The following is a 19,681-nucleotide window of genomic DNA, read 5'->3' as shown; positions in this document are numbered from 1 at the left end:
CCCTTTTCCCCATTTTTCTGGGATAACCACAACCTCACTTTCCTGTCGTGTACATACTGCCCCCCAAAGACAGTGATTTCTTAAATCCACTAGGATCCCGTGGCCTAAAATGAAGTCAGCCCCCGAGATCCCCCTCCCTTCCTGTTCCCACTTCATCAGGACACAAGTCCTCTTAGTGTGGAGTGTTCCCAAATGAATAGCGAGCGGAACGGAGAATGAGCCAGCCTGCTCAGCGCCGATGAAACCCACCAAGCTGTAGGGGACGCCGCTAGACAGAGGTGAGGCGGCGGGGTTAGCTGCATAGACGAGGGCGCTTGATGCACCGGTATCCCGCAGATAAGTTCCCTTCACCTTTTCCACCTCCATCTGAACAGTCGGTCTCCCCCACGCATCGTACTCGTTCTAGTCACTGTTTTGGATGGGATGGGGCAGATGGGATTTCGGTACCGGTGGCAGTGGCTACCCTCCCAGGGCCATCTAGCATTGTTTGGAGCGCAGTCATGAATGTATCAAACGTGTGGGGAGAGACTGGTTTCTCGGTCTCGGTCCTTTGGGCGGGGGCTGGAGAATTCTTCCCTGCGCTACTCTTCCATGGATTTCAACAATCCTTCCTCCAGTGTCCACTCTTTCCACACCCGAAGCAGATAGGTTTTGTATCAGAGGGGTTGCCCCCCTCCTGGCGCCATTCCCTCTTATCCTGACTAGGTCTGATCTCGTGGACCCTTCCCTTGGGTGGGTGCTCTTCCGTCCCCCTGCCGTTCCGGTAGTCTAGTTGCCAGCGGGCTCTCTTGTCCCAGGTTAGGCAATCCCAGTCGAAGTCCCCACCACAGGCGTTCTGGTACACAGGCCACAGTCTGTCTGCGAAAGCCTGCGGGGTTTCCCCTGTGAGCTGCACTGTCTTCTCCACTCTGGAGAAGGGACTCCCGTCATTACAGCCCATGGCTTCTAGAATGTCTTCCTGGACATGCTCTGCCCCCTTTTGCTCTCGGCAGAGATGGACTGGTACAGCTTGCCGTCCAGTGAGAGGAGGAGCATATTTGCGATCTCGGCATCATCGCACCCGTTGATATCCCCTGCCTGCTCCACTTCCATAAAGTGGACCGAGGGATCTCCCTTTGGAGTGAGCTTTCCCAGGTGACTTAGCATAGCCCTAAGCTGTTGGGTCGTGTGGGGAACCACAAATTGACTTTCCAGAGGTCCCTGACCCCAGCGCCGTTGGGCGGGTCAAACTTCTGTTGCCGGACGGGGCACATCGGCCCCGGCTCTGGCTCTTCCTGCTCTGGCTCGCTCACCTGTCCCTGCTGCCAAACCGAGCTGAACCTCAGCGCCACAGGTGGTGGTGGTCCGTTATCCCTGTCCGCCCCGCAACCCATCCGCCCCTCCTGCTGCCGGCACCACAAATAGTGGTTAAACAGTTTCCTCCTTCTCTTCCAGGTTTGCCCGGGCCATACCCGGGTTTATTAGGCATACCATGCCTTTGGCCTTGGACAAAGCAAGGGTTAAACTCTTGATTTGTTGCTGGCAGGGACCGTGGTCTCCTGACTCAAACCCATTAGTGCTGGCTACTTTATAAGCTGCCTGTACGTCTCTTAACTTCTCCTCCAGCTTTTTTACTTGAAGGGTAAGGCGAGTGTTTTCCTCCCGCAGTATCTTTTCATTATTCTTAGCCTCGGTAATCTGACACTGAAAATAGTCCTGGCTGTTCTTGAACCTCTCCATTAGCTGCGCCTTTCCATGCTTCAGCTTACGGAGTTCTCCCCATAACCTTTCTCCTGCCATAGCCCTTTCACGTGATGTCTCTGCACATTCCCATAGTTCTGCCTGCAGTGACTCGATGTTCTTATTAGAAGTTGGACTTGTCACTGTAGACAGACCAACCAAATTGCCTTTCTACCAATTCTTTATGGTCTTTGCTTACTGTCCACTGGGTCGCAGAGTCTCCCAGACGCTCAGCGCGCAACAGATCAAGCATCCATTCTTTAGTGACATTCACTTTCTTGTACACGTAGGAGAAAAATCCTCTCTTCCATCTTAGTTCTTTCCTCCAACACAGCACTCTCTGTACCACATCCTTTATACCAAAGTCCTGCCGTGGTCGCCATTCTGTAGGGGGTGGTTTGTCGGGTCAGGTTCACCTCTGACCTTCTGAGCGGTTCGAATCACTCCCACTCCCTGGGTTCTAGACTTTGGATTTATTTGGCGACGTGACAAAGTGCAAGAGACAACTGGTTTTGGTGCAAAGAACTTCGATTTTATTACAGACAAGGAAAGTACAACATCAAGCTTGAAATTACTAGAATAAAGAACACTTCATCACACATTCAAAAGGGGTTAGAGAAAATAATACACCTCCCACCTCCTAATGCCTAACTCTGACTAGATTAAACTCCAGGGCAAACAGGGATCATGCTCATCAATCCTTTATTATCCGTTGGTGGTGGTTCACAATTTCGGGGTTCGTTGGACTCTGCTGGTTCCGCTTGCCGTACCCCGAATGTCGTAGAGGACTTCTGACTGCTTGGTCTTTAGTTGGGTGGTGTCCGCTGATGCGGTAGGGCACATATTGGACTTATGGGGTGAGTACCCACTTTCTTCTGTCAGCAATAGGTTTTAAAATCTCTTTAGGTAATGTTTCACCTGTTGGTAGCTAGGACCAGATTGTAGAGTGGAAACTTCCGAATCTTCAGTTTCTTCTTCAGGAGTTTTGGTTTTGGAATTGGTCGATCGCGGTGCTTTCGATGTTACCATGTTGGCTGTGGTCAGTTGTTGCCGCGATGGTGATGTCCGAAGTTACTGGGAGCTGCATTCTGCCATGATGATGTTCTTCCTTCTTCCTTCGGTAGCAGGGCAGTGTGGCCCAGGAGTCGTCGAGCTTAGAGATGTTGGTGCTCAGCAGAGCTGCATAAACTGTTGTGGTGGTCTTTCACCGTCCTTCGCCTCTTCGAATAGATGAATGCCTGCTTGCTCTCTTTCGTTAAAAACCGGGCCCCAGTTCTACTTTTGGAGCCGTTCTAATCTACGCGCCAAATCAGCCCCGATTCTTTGTTTTAATTTTGGTGGGCTCGATATCTCTTTGTCATATTTTGGCGGGCCTATTAATGGTAACCTGTCTCGGATGTGTTGATCTTTTGAATACCAAATTAGCTTTGGTATTTGCAATGTCTGCCTAGGCCTGGGTTTCCATGTGGGCTTGATGGGCCATTATCATTATGCATGTGCTGGATAGGTTTCCTGCTCAGACTGATGGCTGGCTATTTCTGGGTTGATTGTTGCTATGTTAATGTCTCCTGGGGAGAAGGGTTTTCGAGTTTATACAATTCCCCAGACAATTTCTTTAGCTTCAATACCCCAGACAACTTCAATAACCAAACTGGTTTCCTTTGAAGGATCGTTATCCTTTAGTTTTCAGCCCTTCCCACACGGACCCAATCTGCCTTGTAAAAATCCCAAATTCGATAAAAACTCGTAGTTTCTTCCATGTGTATTTTAGGATCCCAAACTTTCTGGTTGACAGTTCCAAATTAAATTCCCTTTCCAATGAGTCCAAACACTGGTGGGGGCGGGGCTTCCCATGAATTTTGCAATCCTACACAGTTTTGGTCTCCGTATTTAAGGATGGATACACTTGCATTGGAGGCAGTTCAGAGAAGTCTCACCCGATTGATTCCTGAGATGAAGGGCTTGTCTTATGAGGAAAGGTTGAGCAATTTGGGCCTGTACTCATTGGAATTTAGAAGAATGAGAGGTGATCTTATTGAAACGTATAAGATACTGATGGGGCTTGACAGGATAGATGCAGTAACGATGTTTCCCCTCGTGAAGGAATCTAGAACTAGGTGGCATAGTTTCAGAATAAGAGACCACCCATTTAAGACGGAGCTAAGGAGGAGTTTCTTCTCTAAGAGGGTCGTGAATCTTTGGAATTCTCTATCGCAGAGAGCTGTGGAGGCTGGGTCATTGAATATATTCAAGGCAGAGATAGATTCTTGCACTATAGGGGAATCAAGGGTTATGGGGAGAGGGCGAGGAAGTGGACTTAAGACCAAGATCAAATCAGCCATGATCTTATTGAATTGCAGAGCAGGCTCGAGGGGCCAAATGGCCGACTCCTGCTCCTATTTCTTATGTTCTTATGGGGCATAACCTCAAAAATTAGAGCTAGGCCGATCAGGGATGATGTCAGTAAAAACTTCTTCACACAAAGGGTAGTGGAAATCTGTGACTCTCTCCCCCCCAGAAACCTGGGGGTTAATTGCAAATTTCAATACTGAGACTTTTGTTGGGTAAGGGTATCAAGGGATATGGGACCAAGGCAGGTAGACAGAGTTAAGATACAGATCAGCCATGATATCATTGAGTGGGGGAACAGGCTCGAGGGGCTGAACCACCTACTCCTGTCCCTATGTCCCTGTGTGAGCCATTTTGAGTGAGATGGACTAGCCAAGGTGAGCAGAATACAATGGGGAGGGTGGGGGGCAGGCACACTGGGTGCTGGGGATGTGGGATGGACAGACCCCACCCACCGGTTACAATGACATCCCATCTGATCCCAGCCTCCCTCCACCAATGATTGGACAGCGAGCATTCCTTACTGGGAGAAAAACACCAGCTTTTCCTGATCAGGTGATCTCGCCATTCCTCCAAGATCAATAAGTTTCTTGACACGTGCAGGTTAAGCGTTCATTGATTTATTGAGCAGTACAGATCATGCAGTAGCACTTAAACACACACTAAAAAGATGGGGCTTACAGACATACCCGATGGTCAGGGGCTCAAAGGGCCTTACAGTTCTGAGCTCAGTATTCAGACCCTGCAAACCCTTACAATACAAATCCCCATTCCCGTTCACCACTTTATTGCTACCTTTCAAAGCTCCAGGTTCCCCTTGTCCAAATATCCATCATTGGAAGCTACAACTGTCCTGACCATGTCTGGCTCACGTCTGCAGGTTTCCACCATCACACCACAGAATGGGGGACCAACCATTGGGTCATTTCCACAACATGTCTGTTCACTGACGTGGGTGAAGATGCAAACCTTTTGCTCTCCACTTCCTCAGGAATAAAACTCCATGTCAGGAGAATCTCACTGGACCCTCCCATTACTAGTAATTTCGGTTAATAAAGCTGACGTCCTTACCTATTTTACACTGGGTTCATGAGCTCGGTATAAATCCATTCCTCCCTCATCTTATCAAAACATTTAGCTTTTGTCTCATATAATTGCTGTTCTACCAAACAAAGAATATCTTTACTTATAAGTCTATAATTAATTCTGTAAGGACCACAACCAACTAATTCCCTCCCTACTCTAGAGAAACCCCAATTACAATGATGATTTCTACCCAGAGGTTCTCCCTTTGCCAGGACTATAAGGAACATAGGAAATAAGAGCAGGAGTAGGCCATTCGGCCCCTCGAGCCTGCTCTGCCATTCAATAAGATCATGGCTGATCTGATCTTGGCCTCAGCTCCACTTCCCTGCCCGCTCCCCATAACCCTTCACTCCCTTATCGCTGCAAAATCTGTCTGTCTCCACCTTAAATATATTCAATGACCCAACCTCCACAGCTCTCTGGGGCAGAGAATTCCACAGATTTACAACGCTCTGAGAGAAGAAATTTCTCCTCGTCTCAGTTCAAAATGCGCGGCCCCTTATTCTGAAACTATGTCCCCTAGTTCTAGATTCCCCCATGAGGGGAAACATCCTCTCTGCATCTACCCTGTCGAGCCCCCCTCAGTATCTTTTATGTTTCAATAAGATCACCTCTCATTCTTCTAAACTCCAATGCGTATAGGCCCAACCTGCTCAATCTATCTTCATCATAACTCCTTTCCTTCATCATCTTATCAAAATGTTTAGCTTTTGTCTTATATAATTGCTGTTCTATCAAAGAATATCTTTACTTAAAAGTCTATAATTAATTCTGCAAGGACCACAACCAGCTACCTCCCCCCACTCTAGAGAAAGCCCAATTATAATGATGATATCCACCCAGAAGTTCTCCTTTGTCCAGGACTATCTGTTGCCCGCCCTCCCTCCCACCCATTATCAGCGCTGACTGACAGCTACCTGAAGCTCAGGAGCCTCTGTTAATGCTGGCTGGGTCTTTGCTGAGATTCTCTCATTGAGCAAGAGGGCCCCTCAGCCTGAAACAGGCCCGAGCTGGAGGCTCAATCTCGGCCCAGTGGTTACTACTTAAACATGGGATGGTATTTCACACTGCTAGTGCTCAAAGCTCTCACGCCCTTACAGTATGAAGAGGAATCAATCGCGATACAAGAATAGCAAGCGTCTCGTTGGAGGTTAACCCTTTGCGAAGAGTTTCCTTAGGTTAGGCAGTGCCGGAATCAAGGCAAGCTGTGACACACACACACACACACACACACACACACACGCGCGCGGAGATGGCATCATGGGTTCTGGCTGACACACTCGTTCCGTCAATCCCCATCCGAGCACTCAACGTCCTCCGGTTTGAAATTGAACTCCTCGTTTGGACATTGATCCTTCATCATCTGATTCATCTGCATCCAAGACAGGGGAAAGGGTGAGTGTTGCAGCAAGGGTGGGAGTGCAGGAGGAGAGAGGGGGATCGAGAGAGTGACAGTGATAGTGATAGAGAGAGACAGAGAGAGAGAAACAGTGACAGAGAGAGACAGAAAGAGGGACAGAGTGAGAGAGAGAGATAAATAGTGACAGAGGGGTCAGGTTTCGGGCCGCGCCTAGAACGGCGCAGCCCCGCGAGCCACGCCTGATTTCCGTGCTCAAAACCACTCCAAAAACTTACCTCAGTATTCTCCACTCCCTCAGGTTGATCCAGGACCTCGACGCAGCACAGCACGAGCAGTCGGGGGCGGAGCCAGGTCCCGGCGCTGAAAACAATGCCGGGACCTCTGCACATGATACTACAGTGGGCACGCATGTGCAGTAGCTCCAGGCTCCTGAAACTGTGTGGGAGGGGCCCGAAACACGCCGCCCCTTGCCCTGGCCGAATGGGCTTACTGGGGTGGCGAAGATCAGGCTGCACCTCCCTCGTCCAGCTCCTGCTCTGGCTCTGGCTGTGGCTGTGGCTCCGGCTCCCCTGCTGTTCAGCTCATGCTCCCTCTGGCTCTCTCCCGCCCACCCCCCGCGCACCACCCCCCCAGCTCCCGCTCCGCTGCCTCTTCACGTCTTCGGCGGGGCCCGCCCGCCCGGCATCTTGTTGGGGGGCGGGCCCCGCCCGAAGTCTTCGGCCCAGCTTCTTCTCGTTGGCCGGGCCCGTTCAGCCTCCTCCCTCTCCCTCTCTCTCTCTCTCTCTCTCTCTTTCTCCCTCTCCCACTCCCTCCCTCTCCCTCTCTCCCTCTCCCTCTCACTCTCTCTCTTTCTTCCTCTCCCACTCCCTCCTTCTCCCTCTCTCCCTCTCCCTCTCCCTCTCCTCCCTCCCTCTCCTCTCCCCCCTCCATCTCCTCTCCCTCCCTCTCTCCCTTCTCCCTCCCTCTCCTCTCTCCCCTCCCTCTCCTCTCCCTCACTCTCCTCTCCCCCCTCTCTCTCCTCTCTCCTCTCTCCCCCCTCTCTCTCCTCTCTCCCCTCCCTCTCCTCTCCCCCCTCCATCTCCTCTCCCTCCCTCTCTCTCCTCTCCCTCCCTCTTCTCTCTCCCCTCCCTCTCCTCTCCCTCCCTCTCCTCTCCCCCCTCCATCTCCTCTCCCTCCCTCTCTCTCCTCTCCCTCCCTCTCCTCTCTCCCCTTCCTCTCCTCTCCCTCACTCTCCTCTCCCCCCTCTCTCTCCTCTCTCCTCTCTCCCCCCTCTCTCTCCTCTCTCCCCTCCCTCTCCTCTCCTCCCCCCTCCTCTCTGCCCTCCCTCTACTCTCTTCCCCTCCCTCTCCTCTCCTCCCCTCCCTCTCCCCCTCCCTCTCCTCTCCCTCCCTCTCCTCTCCCTCCTCTCTCCTCCCCTCCTCTCTCCCCTCCCTCTCCTCTCTCCCCTCCCTCTCCTCTCTCCCCTCCCTCTCCTCTCTCCCCTCCCTCTCCTCTCTCCCTCCCTCTCCTCTCCTCTGCTCCCTCTCCCCCCTCCCTCTCCTCTCCTCCCCTCCCTCTCCCCCCTCCCTCTCCTCCCCTCCCTCTCTCCACTCCCTCTCCTAACTCCCCCTTCCTCTCCTCTCTCCCCTCCCCTCCTCTCTCCCCTCCCTCTCCTCTCTCCCCCTCCATCTCCTCTCTCCCCTCCCTCTCCTCTCTCCCCTCCCTCTCCTCTCCCCCCTCCTTCTCCTCTCTCCCCCTCCCCCTCCTCTCCCCCTCCCTCTCCTCCCCTCCCTCTCTCCCCTCCCTCTCCTCTCTCCCCTCCCTCTCCTAACTCCCCCCTCCCTCTCCTCTCTCCCCTCCCCTCCTCTCTCCCCTCCCTCTCCTCTCTCCCCCTCCCTCTCCTCTCTCCCCCTCCTCTCTCCCCTCCCTCTCCTCTCCCCCCTCCCTCTCCTCTCTCCCCCCTCCCTCTCCTCTCCCCCTCCCTCTCCTCTCCTCCCTCTCCTCTCCCCCCCTCTCCTCTCCTCCCTCTCCTCTCCCCCCCTCTCCTCTCCCCCCACTCCTCTCTCCCCTCCCTCTTCTCTCTCCCCTCCCCCTCCTCTCGCCCCTCCCTCTCCTCTCTCCCCTCCCCATCCTCTCTCCTCTCCCCATCCTCTCTCATACTCTGTGCTTCTCTAGCCGTTTGAAGACTTCATTCAAAATGTTATTATGAATTTGCCTATTTGGTGCTGAAATGAGTATGTCATCCAAATAACATACTACCCCTTCAATATCTTGCAAAATCTGGTTCATCACCTCTTGGAATATGGCAGGGGCGCAAGACACTCTAAACGGTAGCCTATTAAACTGATATAGGCCTAGATGAGTATTTATAGTCAAACATGACTTGGACTCCTCATCTAGTTCAAGCTGTAAGTAGGCATTCGTAAGATCCAGTTTTGAGAAGATCTGACCACCTGTCAGTGTTGTGAACAAATCTTCTATATTCGGTAATGTATTTGGGACATTACCCTCTAGAATCTGGTTTACGGTGACCTTATAATCACCAAACAATCTTACTTTACCATCAGACTTATGTACAACAACAATGGGTGTAGCCCAATTACATCGATCTATCTTACAAATAATGTTCTCAGTCTCTAGTCTTTTGAGGTCTTGCTCAACTTTCTCCTTGAGTGCATATGGTGAAGAACGTGGCTTGTAGTAAACCGAACTAGCATCCTTCTGTACCCTCACACTCGCCTTGAAGCCTTGGATCGGACTGCCCGTTTCGCAGAATACCTTCGGATACTGCTTGATAACCTCTTCCACACAGAAAATCTTACTCCAATCCAGCATCAGTGAGCTCAACCAATTTCTTCCCAGTAAGGCAGTCTTGTCTCCTTTCACTACTATTAGAGGCAAGTTCTGAAATTGATCTTTATATTTCACCGTTTCGGTGATTTGGCTTACTATAGGAATTTTTTCTCCCGAGTAGCCTCGTAGCTCTATCTTGGATTTCTCCAGTTGGAAATCATGCAATTTGTCGCGGCATAGTGACTCTGGTACTACACTCACGGAGGCACCCGTGTCAATTTCCATTGGTATCTTGAATCCCGCAACATCTATGTGGATTTTGATGCTTTCCGAATCGCTGTCCATTAACCTCGTGCTCCTGGTGACGTGTAACTCTAACATCTCCTCGTCCTGTTGTTGTTCTTCCATGCTATGCAGTCTCTTTGGATTTCGACTCATAGCTTTGAACGCTGGACTCATAGCTTTAAAAACTGGTTTACCCTTCAGTCGGCATGCCTTCACAAGATGCCCAGTCTTTTTGCAGAAGAAACACTCTGCCTTCACGTATGGACAACTTTGAGCAATGTGTTGTCCCAGGCATCTATAGCACGACTTTGACACTCTGGTAGAATTTGCAGTTTCTGAGACTTTCGGCCATGGCCGTCTTTTACTTTGAATCTACAGGTGATTTACCTCGGTTGACTCCCGACTGTAATTATTATTTAATTCTCGGGAATATTGTTCAGCCATGCTCATCGACCCCACTAACAAGCAATCTCAAAAGTTAAGTCATCTGTCATCAATAACTTCCTTCTGATCGCATCATTTTTCACCCCACAAACAAAATGATCCCGTAATGCTCGGTCTTGAAAGTTTCCAAAATTACAGTGCATCGATAGCTTTTTTCATGCTATGATGTAATCAGCGATACTTTCATCCGCCTTTTGATTCCGAATCCTGAAACGATAGCTTTCAGCAATTTCTAATGGTTTGGGGTTATAGTGCTGCTCCAGCTTTGTTAGAATCTCTTTAAGTGTTGTGTCCTTTGGCTCGTCAGGCACAAGGGTTTCGTATAATGCCGGACCTGCCACTGATAAGAAGATCGCTTTCTTACGTTCCAACACAGCCTGGTTGTGAACTGCATTGTCTGGAACTTTGATTATGTTATTTGCAGTGAAATACATTTCTAGCTGATCCACATATGCTTTAAAATATTCCTGGTCGTGTCAATATTCACCCAAATATCCGATTACACCTGCCATTTTTAATCTCTAGCTGTTTTTTCACCCCGGATTTTTGTCGCTTTTTTTCAAAGACAGAAACTTCCAAAGTCTTCTGTCGGCTGGCTGAATCCTTCACCAACAAAATTTAAGCTTTAAACATCCGAAAAATCTCATCCTCGGTCGCCAACTGTGATTATATTCACAGAGCACAGCACACACAGCTTCCTAAGATGGTCGGCTGCTCTCTCGGAACTCTCCGGAAAGCTGCCTGTTGTTTAATGATCAACTATGCAGCTGCAGTACGCAATACGTCCACATCCACAGTGTGGAGCTACAAGCATTACAAGCTTACAGACATTACAGGGACGGATTTAGAATTCTTGCTCCCCTCTATTTCATGCTCTCCTGCCTCTATTTTTGCATTCACTCTTTCCTTCCCCTCCCTTTTATTCACTTTTTATCTCACCCCATCTTGTCTCCATTTACTCTCTTTATATTTGCATTCTTGCCCCCTTGTGTCTCCTCCTGTCCCTCTTCTGACATGATTTATATTCTCCCTTTGTGATGGTCTCATAAGAACATGAGAAATAGGAGCAGGAGTCGGCCATTCGGCCCGTCGAGCCTGCTCTGCCATTCAGCAGGATCATGGCCGATCATCGACCTCAACTCCACCTTCCCGCACTGTCCCCATATCCCTTCGTTTCTTTTGTTTCCCAGAATTATCCACCTCTGTCTTGAACATACTCAATGACTGAGCTCTCTCACATTTGCCCCAACTTTCGGTGAGAGAGAAAGATAGACAAGGAGAGAGAGCGAGAGAGAGTTAGAGAGACAGAGGGAGAGCGAGACAAGGAGAGAAACAGTCTGAAAGACAGAGAGAGAGTCAGAGATAGACAGAGAGAGGCAGAGAGAGAGCTACACACATAGAGATGGAAGAAGAGATAGAAAGACTTGGAGAGATGGAGAGACAAAGAGAAAGGGAGACAGTGAGAGAGACCGAGAGAGAGAGAGAGAGAGGGAGACTGAGACAGAGAGAGTGGGAGACCGAGACAGATAGAGAGTCAGAGAGAAAAATAGAGATACAGAGAGAGAAACAGAGCGAGAGGCACAGAGAGAAACACAGAGGCAAAGAGAGGCAAAGAGAGGAGAGACGCAGAGAGAGAGAGAGGGGGCTACGCACAGAGAGCGAGGCAGAGAGAAAGAGAGATAGGCACAGAGATAGAGAGTCTTAGAGAGAGATAGAGAGATAAAAAGAAATGGAAAGACAGAGAGAGAGAGAGAGAATTGAAGACATGGAGAGAGACAGAGATAGAGAGTGAGAGAGTCAGAAAAATATAGAGAGACAAACAGAAAGAAAGGGAGATAAACAGAGAGATTACATCAGCGAGAATGAGGAGGACTTGAGATGGAAGCCTAGAGAAGATTAGTGAAGCAGCACATTATATATTCCCCTGTTTGCCCCAATGATTTTACACAGCGAATACAAGAGACAGCAACTTGTGTTGTGACAGCACTGACCGGGAAAAGCCAGTGACTGACAGTGATGGCTCCTCGTGCACAGACTGGTGGCACACATGCTTTGGGAGACTCGGGCCCGATATATTTGCGCCTGACTAAGGCAGAGGGAGGGACACAGAGAGAAAGAGAGACAGACAGAGGAGCAGAGAGAGATACAGGCAGGGGCACAGAGAAAGAGACATAGTGATAGAGACAGGGACACAGAGAGAAAGAGAGAGATAAAGACAGAGAGAGGGAACACATGAGTAAGAGAGAGAGAGAGAGAGAGAAACAGATACCGAGGGAGACTGATAATTTCAGTAGTTATTATGATGAACAGTCTGTGTAGAATGGACCCAACAAGGCAGATACCTGAGTTGAATGTAAGATACCAGTCTTTATATTTCCCAGAATCATCCAAACCCATTCCCCTCAGTCACTGGATATTTCAATTTGGTCTTGGGATGTGGGTGTCAGTGGCAAGATCAGCATTTATTGCCCATTAATAATTGCCCTCGAGAAGGTGGTGAGCCGCCTTCCTGCTTACGACTGAGTGGCTTGCTGGGCTGTTTCAGAGGGAAGTTAATTTTCCAACACATTGTTGTGGAGCTGGAGCCATACATAGACCAGACCAGGTTAGGGCGGCAGATTTCCTTCCCTGAAGGGCATTAGTTGTTACATAACCATTAATCATCCCATTCCACTCCCCTCAGTCACTACATCCCACTCCCCTCAGTAAGAGACTGGAATTAATGTGAGGGACTGAATATTTCTGTAGTTACACTGGGAGAAAAGAACATTTAGAATGGACCTCACAAGGCAGATACCTGAGGCTGCAGACCCCGCTGGGATAGTGGATGGACAGTCAGTGGTTTCACGAGTCGATTGTTCCTCGAGCCCCTGAGTTGCAGATGTCACATGATCTGTAATAAAGGAAGAGAGACACGGGAGAGTGCAGAGTGGAGAATGACAGATCTGGTTATGAGGCTGGTACTAGAGTCCGGAGAATGTCAGACACCAGTCTTCATATAACCCAGAATCTTCCAATCCCATAACATTAAATCACTTTTTCCCACTCCTGTCAGTCCCTGCATCCCCCACCTCTCTGTCTCCTCATTCCACTCCCCTCAGTCTCCTCATCCCATTCCCCTCTGCCTCCCCATCCCATTCCCCTCAGTCTCCCCATCCCATTTCCCCTCTGTTTCCTCAGCCCACTCCCCTCAGTCTCCTCATCCCACTCCCCTCAGTTAATGTTACACAGCGGCTTGTACACCTGCGAAGCATCAATAACCTCACTCTCAATCTCTGACCTAGTGGAAAATCCTCCAAATTAAAGTTGGATCCTTTCCTCCTTCTCTAAACCAGGTTTTGATCTGTCTCCCAGCTCAGTCTCCCCTCCAAATCACTGCGCACAGACAGTCCTCATGGGATATCTCAGTCCCCAGGTGAACACTGAGTGCAGATGGTGAGTGACACTCGATGATCAGTGAGCGATATCATAAGAACATAACACCAAGAAATAGGAGCAGGAGTAGGCTATAGGGCCCCTCGAGCCTGCTCTGCTATTTAATATGATCATGGCTGATCCGATCATGGACTCAGGTCTACTTCCCTGCCCGCTCCCATAACCCCTTATTCCATTATCCGTTAAGAAACTGTCTATCTCTGTCTTAAATTTATTCAATGATCTAGCTTCCACAGCTCTTTGAGGCAGTGAATTCCACGGATTTACAACCCTCTGAGAAAAGAAATTCTTCCTCAGCTCAGTTTTTAATGGGCAGCCTCTTATTCTAATATTATGCCCCCTAGTTCTAGTCTCCCCTATCCGTGGAAACATCCTCTCTGCATCCACCTTGTCAAGCCCCCTCATAATCTTGTACGTTTCGATAAGATCACCTCTCATTCTTCTGAATTCCAATGAGTAGAGACCCAACCTACTCCACCTTTCCTCAAGAGTCAAACCTCTGGAATCAACCTACTGAACCTTCTCTTAACTGCCTCCAAAGCAATTATTTCCTTTCGTAAATATGGAAATCAAAACTATGCAGCATTCTAGCTGTGGCCTCAAAAATACCCTTTATAACTACAGCAAGACTTCTCTGCTTTTATACTCTAACCCCTTTGCAATAAAGGCCAAGATTCCATTGGCCTTCCTGATCACTTGCTGAACCTGCATACTAACCTTTTGTGTTTCATGCACCAGGACCCCCAGGTCCCGGTGTACTACAGCACTTTGCAATGTTTCTCCATTTAAATAATACCTTTCTCTTCTATTTTTCTGCCAAAGTGTATGACCTCACACTTATCAACATTATACTCCATCTGCCAATTTTTTGCCTACTCACTGAGCCTGTCTATGTCCTTTTGCAGGTTTTTTGTGTCCTCCTCACACATTGCTTTTCCTCGAATCTTTGTATCATCAGCAAACTTGGCTACGTTACACTCAGTCCCTTCATCCAAGTCATTAATATAGATTGTAAATAGTTGGGGTCCCAGCACTGATCCCTGCGGCACTCCACTAGTTACAAATTGCCAACCCGAGATTGAACCATTTATCCCGACTCTCTGTTTTCTGTTAGTTAGCCAATCCTCTATCCATGCTAATATATTACCCCCAACCCCGTGAACTTTTATTTTGTGCAGTAACCCTTTATGTGGCACCTTGTCAAATGCCTTCTGTAAGTCAAAATACACCACATCCACTAGTTACCCCATATCCACCCTGCTTGTAACATCCTCAAAATATTCCAGCAAATTTGTCAAACATGACTTCCCCTTTATAAATCCATGCTGACTCTGCTTTTCCAAATGTCCTGCTACTGCTTCTTTAATAATGCACTCCAACCACAGATGTTAGGCTAACTGGTCTATAGTTTCCTGCTTTTTGTCTGCCTTCATTTTTAAAAAGAGATGTTACATTTGCAGTTTTCCAATCTGCTGGGACCTCCCCAGAATCCATGTAATTTTGGTAAATTACAACCAATGCATCCACTACCCCTGCCGCTACTTCTCAAGGTGTATCACAGTCTCCAGGTGTACACTGAGTGCAGAGGGCGAGGCACTTGACGGTCAGTGAGAGATATTATGATATATCTCAGTCCCCAGGTGAACATTGACTGCAGATGGTGGGGACACTCGATGGTCAGTGAGTGATATCATGGGGTTTTCATATAACCCAGAATCTTCCAAGTCCGGGCGCCTCATTTTAAATTTGGTCCTGATATGTGGATGTCACTGGCAAGGTCAGCATTTATTGCCCATCCCTAATCGCTCTGGAGAAGGTGGTGGTGAGCCACCGCCTTGAATATGACCAAGTGGTTTGCTGGGCATTTCAGAGGGCAGTTTAGAGTCAAGCACAATGCTGTGGATCTGGAGCCATATATAGTCCAGACCGGGTAAGGACGGCAGATTTCCTTCCCTGAAGGACATTAGTCTTTATATAACTGATAATCATCCCATTCCACTCTCCTCAGTCACTACATTCCACTCCCCTCAGAGTGCGCATCCTACTCCCCTCGGTCTCCTCAACCCACTCCTCTCGGTCTCCTCATCCCACTCCCCTCGGTTTCCTCATCCCACTCCCCTCGGTCTCCTCATCCCACTCCCCTCGGTCTCCTCATCCCACTCCCCTCAGTAAGAGACTGGATGAATCTCTAGGACTGAAGATTTCAGCAGTTACACTGGGTGAGCAGTCTGTGTAGAATGGACCCCACAGTGCAGATACCTGAGGTTGAAGACCCCTCTGGGATAGTGGATGGACGGTCAGTGGTTTCACGAGTCGATTGTTCGTCAGGCCCCTGCGTTGGGAATGTCTCTGGAACTGTAATAAAGGAAGAGAGACATGGGAGAGTGCAGAGTGGAGAATGACAGATCAGGTCATGAGGCTGGTACTAGAGTCTGAAAATGTCAGGCACCATTCTTCATATAACCAAAATCTTTCAATCCCATGACATGAAATCACATTTTTCCCACTCCTGACAGTCCCTGCATCCCCCACCCCTCAGTCTCCTCATCCCACTCCCCTCCGTCTTCTCATCCCACTCCCCTCAGTCTCCTCATCCCACTCTCCTCAGTTAATGTTACACAGCGGCTTGTACACCCGCGAAGCATCAATCACCTCAGTCTCACACTCCGCCTGTAGAAAATCCCCCAAATTAAAGCTGGATCCTTTCCTCCTTCTCTAAAGCAGGTTTTCATCTGTCTCCCAGCTCAATTTCCCCTCCAACTCACTGCTCACAGACAGACCTCATGGTATATCTCAATCCACAGCTGAACACTGAGTGCAGATTGTGGAGACACTCGATGGTCCGTGAGAAATATCCTGGGGTATCTCAATCCCCAGTTGACCACTGAGTGCAGAAGGTGCGGACACTCGATGATCAGTGCTATACATCTTAAGAACATAACAGCTAGAAATAGGAGAAGGTGTAGGCCATACGGCCCTTCGAGCCTGCTCTGCCATTTAATACAATCATGGCTGATCCGATCATGGACTCAGGGTCACCTCTCTGCCCGCTCCCCATAACCCCTTATTCCCTTATCGGTTAAAAAAACTGTCTATCTCTATCTTAAATTTATTCAATAATCTAGCTTCCACAGCTCTTTGAGGCAGCGAATTCCACAGATTTACAAACGTCTGAGAGAAGAAATTCCTCCTCATTTCAGTTTTTAATGGGCGGCCTCTTATTCTAAGATTAGGCCCCCTAGTTCTAGTCTCCCCTATCAGTGGAAACATCCTCTCTGCATCCACCTTGTCAAGCCCGCTCATAATCTTACACATTTCGATAAGATCACCTCACATTCTTCTGAATTCCAATGAGTAGAGGCCCAATCTACTCCACATTTCCTCAAGAGTCAACACCTTCATCTCTGGAATCAACCTAGTGAACCTTTTCTTAACTGCCTCCAAAGCAAGTATTTCCTTTCGTAAATATGGAAATCAAAACTGTACGCAGTATTCCAGGTATGGCCTCACCAATACCTTGTATAACTGTAGCAAGACTGCCCTGCTTTTTTATATCCCCTTTGCAATAAAGGCCAAGATTCCATTGGCCTTCCTGATCACTTGCTCTACCTGCATACTAATCTTTTGTGTTTCATGCACCAGGACCCCTAGGTCCCGCTGTACTACAGCACTTTGCAATATTTCTCCATTTAAATAAGAATTTGCTCTTCCATTTTTTCTGCCAAAGTGCATGATCTCACACTTATCAACATTATACTCCATCTACCAATTTGTTGCCTACTCACTTAGCCTGTCTATGTCCTTTTGCAGGTTTTTTTGTGTCCTCCTCACACATTGCTTTTCTTCCCATCTTTGTATCATCAGCAAACTTGACTACGTTACACTCAGTCCCTTCATCCAAGTCATTAATATAGATTGTAAATAGCTGGGGTCCCAGCACTGATCCCTGCGGCACCCCACTAGTTACTGATTGCCAACCCGAGAATGAACCATTTATCCTGACTCTCTGTTTTCTGTTAGTTAGACAATCCTCTATCCATACTAATATATTACCCCAACCCCGTGAACTTTTATTTTGTGCAGTAACCTTTTATGTGGCACCTTGTCAAATGTCTTCTGCAACTCCAAATGCACCACATCCACTGGTTACCCCTTATCCACCCTGCTCGTAACATCCTCAAAGAATTCCAGCAAATTTGTCAAACATGACTTCCCCTTCATAAATCAATGCTGACTCTGCCTGACTGAATTATGCTTTTCCAAATGTCCTGCTACTGCTTCTTTAATAATGCACGCCAACATTTTCCCAACCATAGTTGTTAGGCTAAATGGCTTATAGTTTCCTGCTTTTTGTCTGCCTCCTTTTTTAAAAATGGGTGTTACATTTGCAGATTTCCAATCTGCTGTGATCTCCCCAGAATCCAGGGAATTTTGGTAAAATACAACCAATGCATCCACTATCCCTGCCGCTACTGCTCATGGGGTATCTCAATCCCCAGGTGAATATTAAGTGCAGATGGTGGGGACACTCGATGGTCAGTAGAGATATCATGGGGTATCTCAGTCCCCAGATGAATACTGAATACAGATGGTGGGTGTTGTGTATAGAGAAAGAGTCAGACTGAACACTGTGAGCTCAAAGTAAAGTGTGACCTTAGTCTTTTATTGCAGGTCTCCAGAGTGCCTCTCCAATCTGTGAAACCTCCTTAAATACCTGTGCTCCCAAGGAATTATGGGATTCCTTGGTACTCCAGGGGATGAGTCCTCAGGTGGCTGTACAGAGTAAATACAAGTCCACATATATAACAACACTCCCCCGTAAAGTCAATAGTGTAACTATTTACAATGTGAGTCGATCTCGGGCCCTTCTTGCCCTGGTTGATCGTCTTGGCATGAAAGCTGGTGTTGTTGAATCATTTGTTTGGCCCTCGCTGGGCTGCTGTGCAGCTGGCCTTGCTCGGCTGCCTGGTGTGTTGGGCTCTGCTGGGCTGCTGTGGATGATGGGTTCTGCTTTGTGGCCAATCATGGTGCCGGTTGCCACTGGAGTGTATGTTGGGGGATCAAAAAAGGTAGGGTCCAAGGTGGGTTGCTCAGGATAGTCCGTGAATCTGAGTTTGATTTGGTCCAAGTGTTTCCGGTGAATGAGACCATTTGAAAGTTTGACCCGAAACACCCTGCTTCCCTCTTTGGCCACGACAGTACCGGGAAGCCTCTTGGAACCTTGTCCATAATTTAATACAAATACAGGATCATTGATTTCAATCTCGCGTGACACATTTGCGCTATCATGGTATGCACTTAGTTCATGTAGATCAGGGTGAACTAACGAGAGCCTTGTCTTAAGTGCTCTTTTTATGAGCAGTTCAGCAAGTGGGATCCCAGTGAGTGAGTGGGGTCTCATGCGGTAGCTAAGCAGGACTTGGGATAGGCGAGTCTGCAATAAACCTTCAGTTACCCTCGTTAAGCCTTGCTTGATGGTTTGCACTGCTCTCTCTGCCTGACCATTGGACACTGGTTTAAACGGGGTAGATGTGACATGTTTCATCCCATTACAGGTCCTGAATTCTTTGAACTCAGCACTGGTAAAACATGACCCGTTGTCGCTCACCAGGACATTGGGTAAGCCGTGTGTAGCAAACATGGCCCGCAGGCTTTCAGCAGTGGCAGCGGAGTTGCTAGCCGACTTTATTTCACATTCAATTCACTTGGAGTACGCGTCTACAACCATAAGGAACATTTTACCCAAGAATGGTCCTGCATAGTCGACGTGTACCCTAGACCACGGTTTGGAGGGCCAAGACCATAAACTTAGCAGCGCCTCCCTGGGTACATTGCTTAACTGCGAGCATGTATTACATCTGTGAACACAGGACTCTAAGTCCGCATCGATACCGGGCCATCACCCGTGTGATCTGGCTATCGCTTTCATCATTACGATGCCTGGGTGGGTACTGTGGAGGTCATTGATGAAGGTGTCTCTGCCCTTCTTGGGGACCACCACTCGGTTGCCCCACTGAAGGCAATCTGCCTGTATAGACATTTCATCTTTGCGCCGCTGGAACGGCTTTATCTCTTCCTACATTTCCACTAGGACACTGGACCAGCTCCAGTAAAGCACACAGCTTTTGACTAGAGATAATAAAGGGTCCTGGCTTGTCCAGATTTTGATCTGCCGGGCATTGACGGGTGATTGCTCACTCTCAAATGCTTCCATAACCATGGCTAGATCTG

At 48.5% G+C, this 19,681-nt stretch overlaps 1 protein-coding gene across 3 annotated transcripts in view; it reads right to left on the bottom strand.

The window, feature by feature from the left end:
• Positions 1-6,081: 6,081 nt before the first annotated feature.
• LOC139276839 (serine-rich 25 kDa antigen protein-like) overlaps positions 6,082-19,681 on the bottom strand; it is a 130,533-nt gene continuing 116,933 nt past the window's right edge. For all 3 annotated transcript variants that reach the window (XM_070894870.1, XM_070894939.1, XM_070895003.1), the window contains 3 exons: positions 15,710-15,805; positions 12,813-12,908; positions 6,082-6,526 (listed from right to left, as the gene is read on the bottom strand). In XM_070894870.1, coding sequence (XP_070750971.1) covers positions 6,462-6,526; positions 12,813-12,908; positions 15,710-15,805 — 257 coding nt within the window. In that variant the 3' untranslated portion in view covers positions 6,082-6,461. The remainder of the gene's footprint in view (positions 6,527-12,812; positions 12,909-15,709; positions 15,806-19,681) is intronic.

This window comes from Pristiophorus japonicus, chromosome 1, assembly GCF_044704955.1.
Source record: "Pristiophorus japonicus isolate sPriJap1 chromosome 1, sPriJap1.hap1, whole genome shotgun sequence".
Lineage (NCBI taxonomy): Eukaryota > Metazoa > Chordata > Chondrichthyes > Pristiophoridae > Pristiophorus > Pristiophorus japonicus.
Note: the sequence above shows the minus strand (reverse complement) of the source record. Positions and strands in the feature narration are given on the sequence as shown.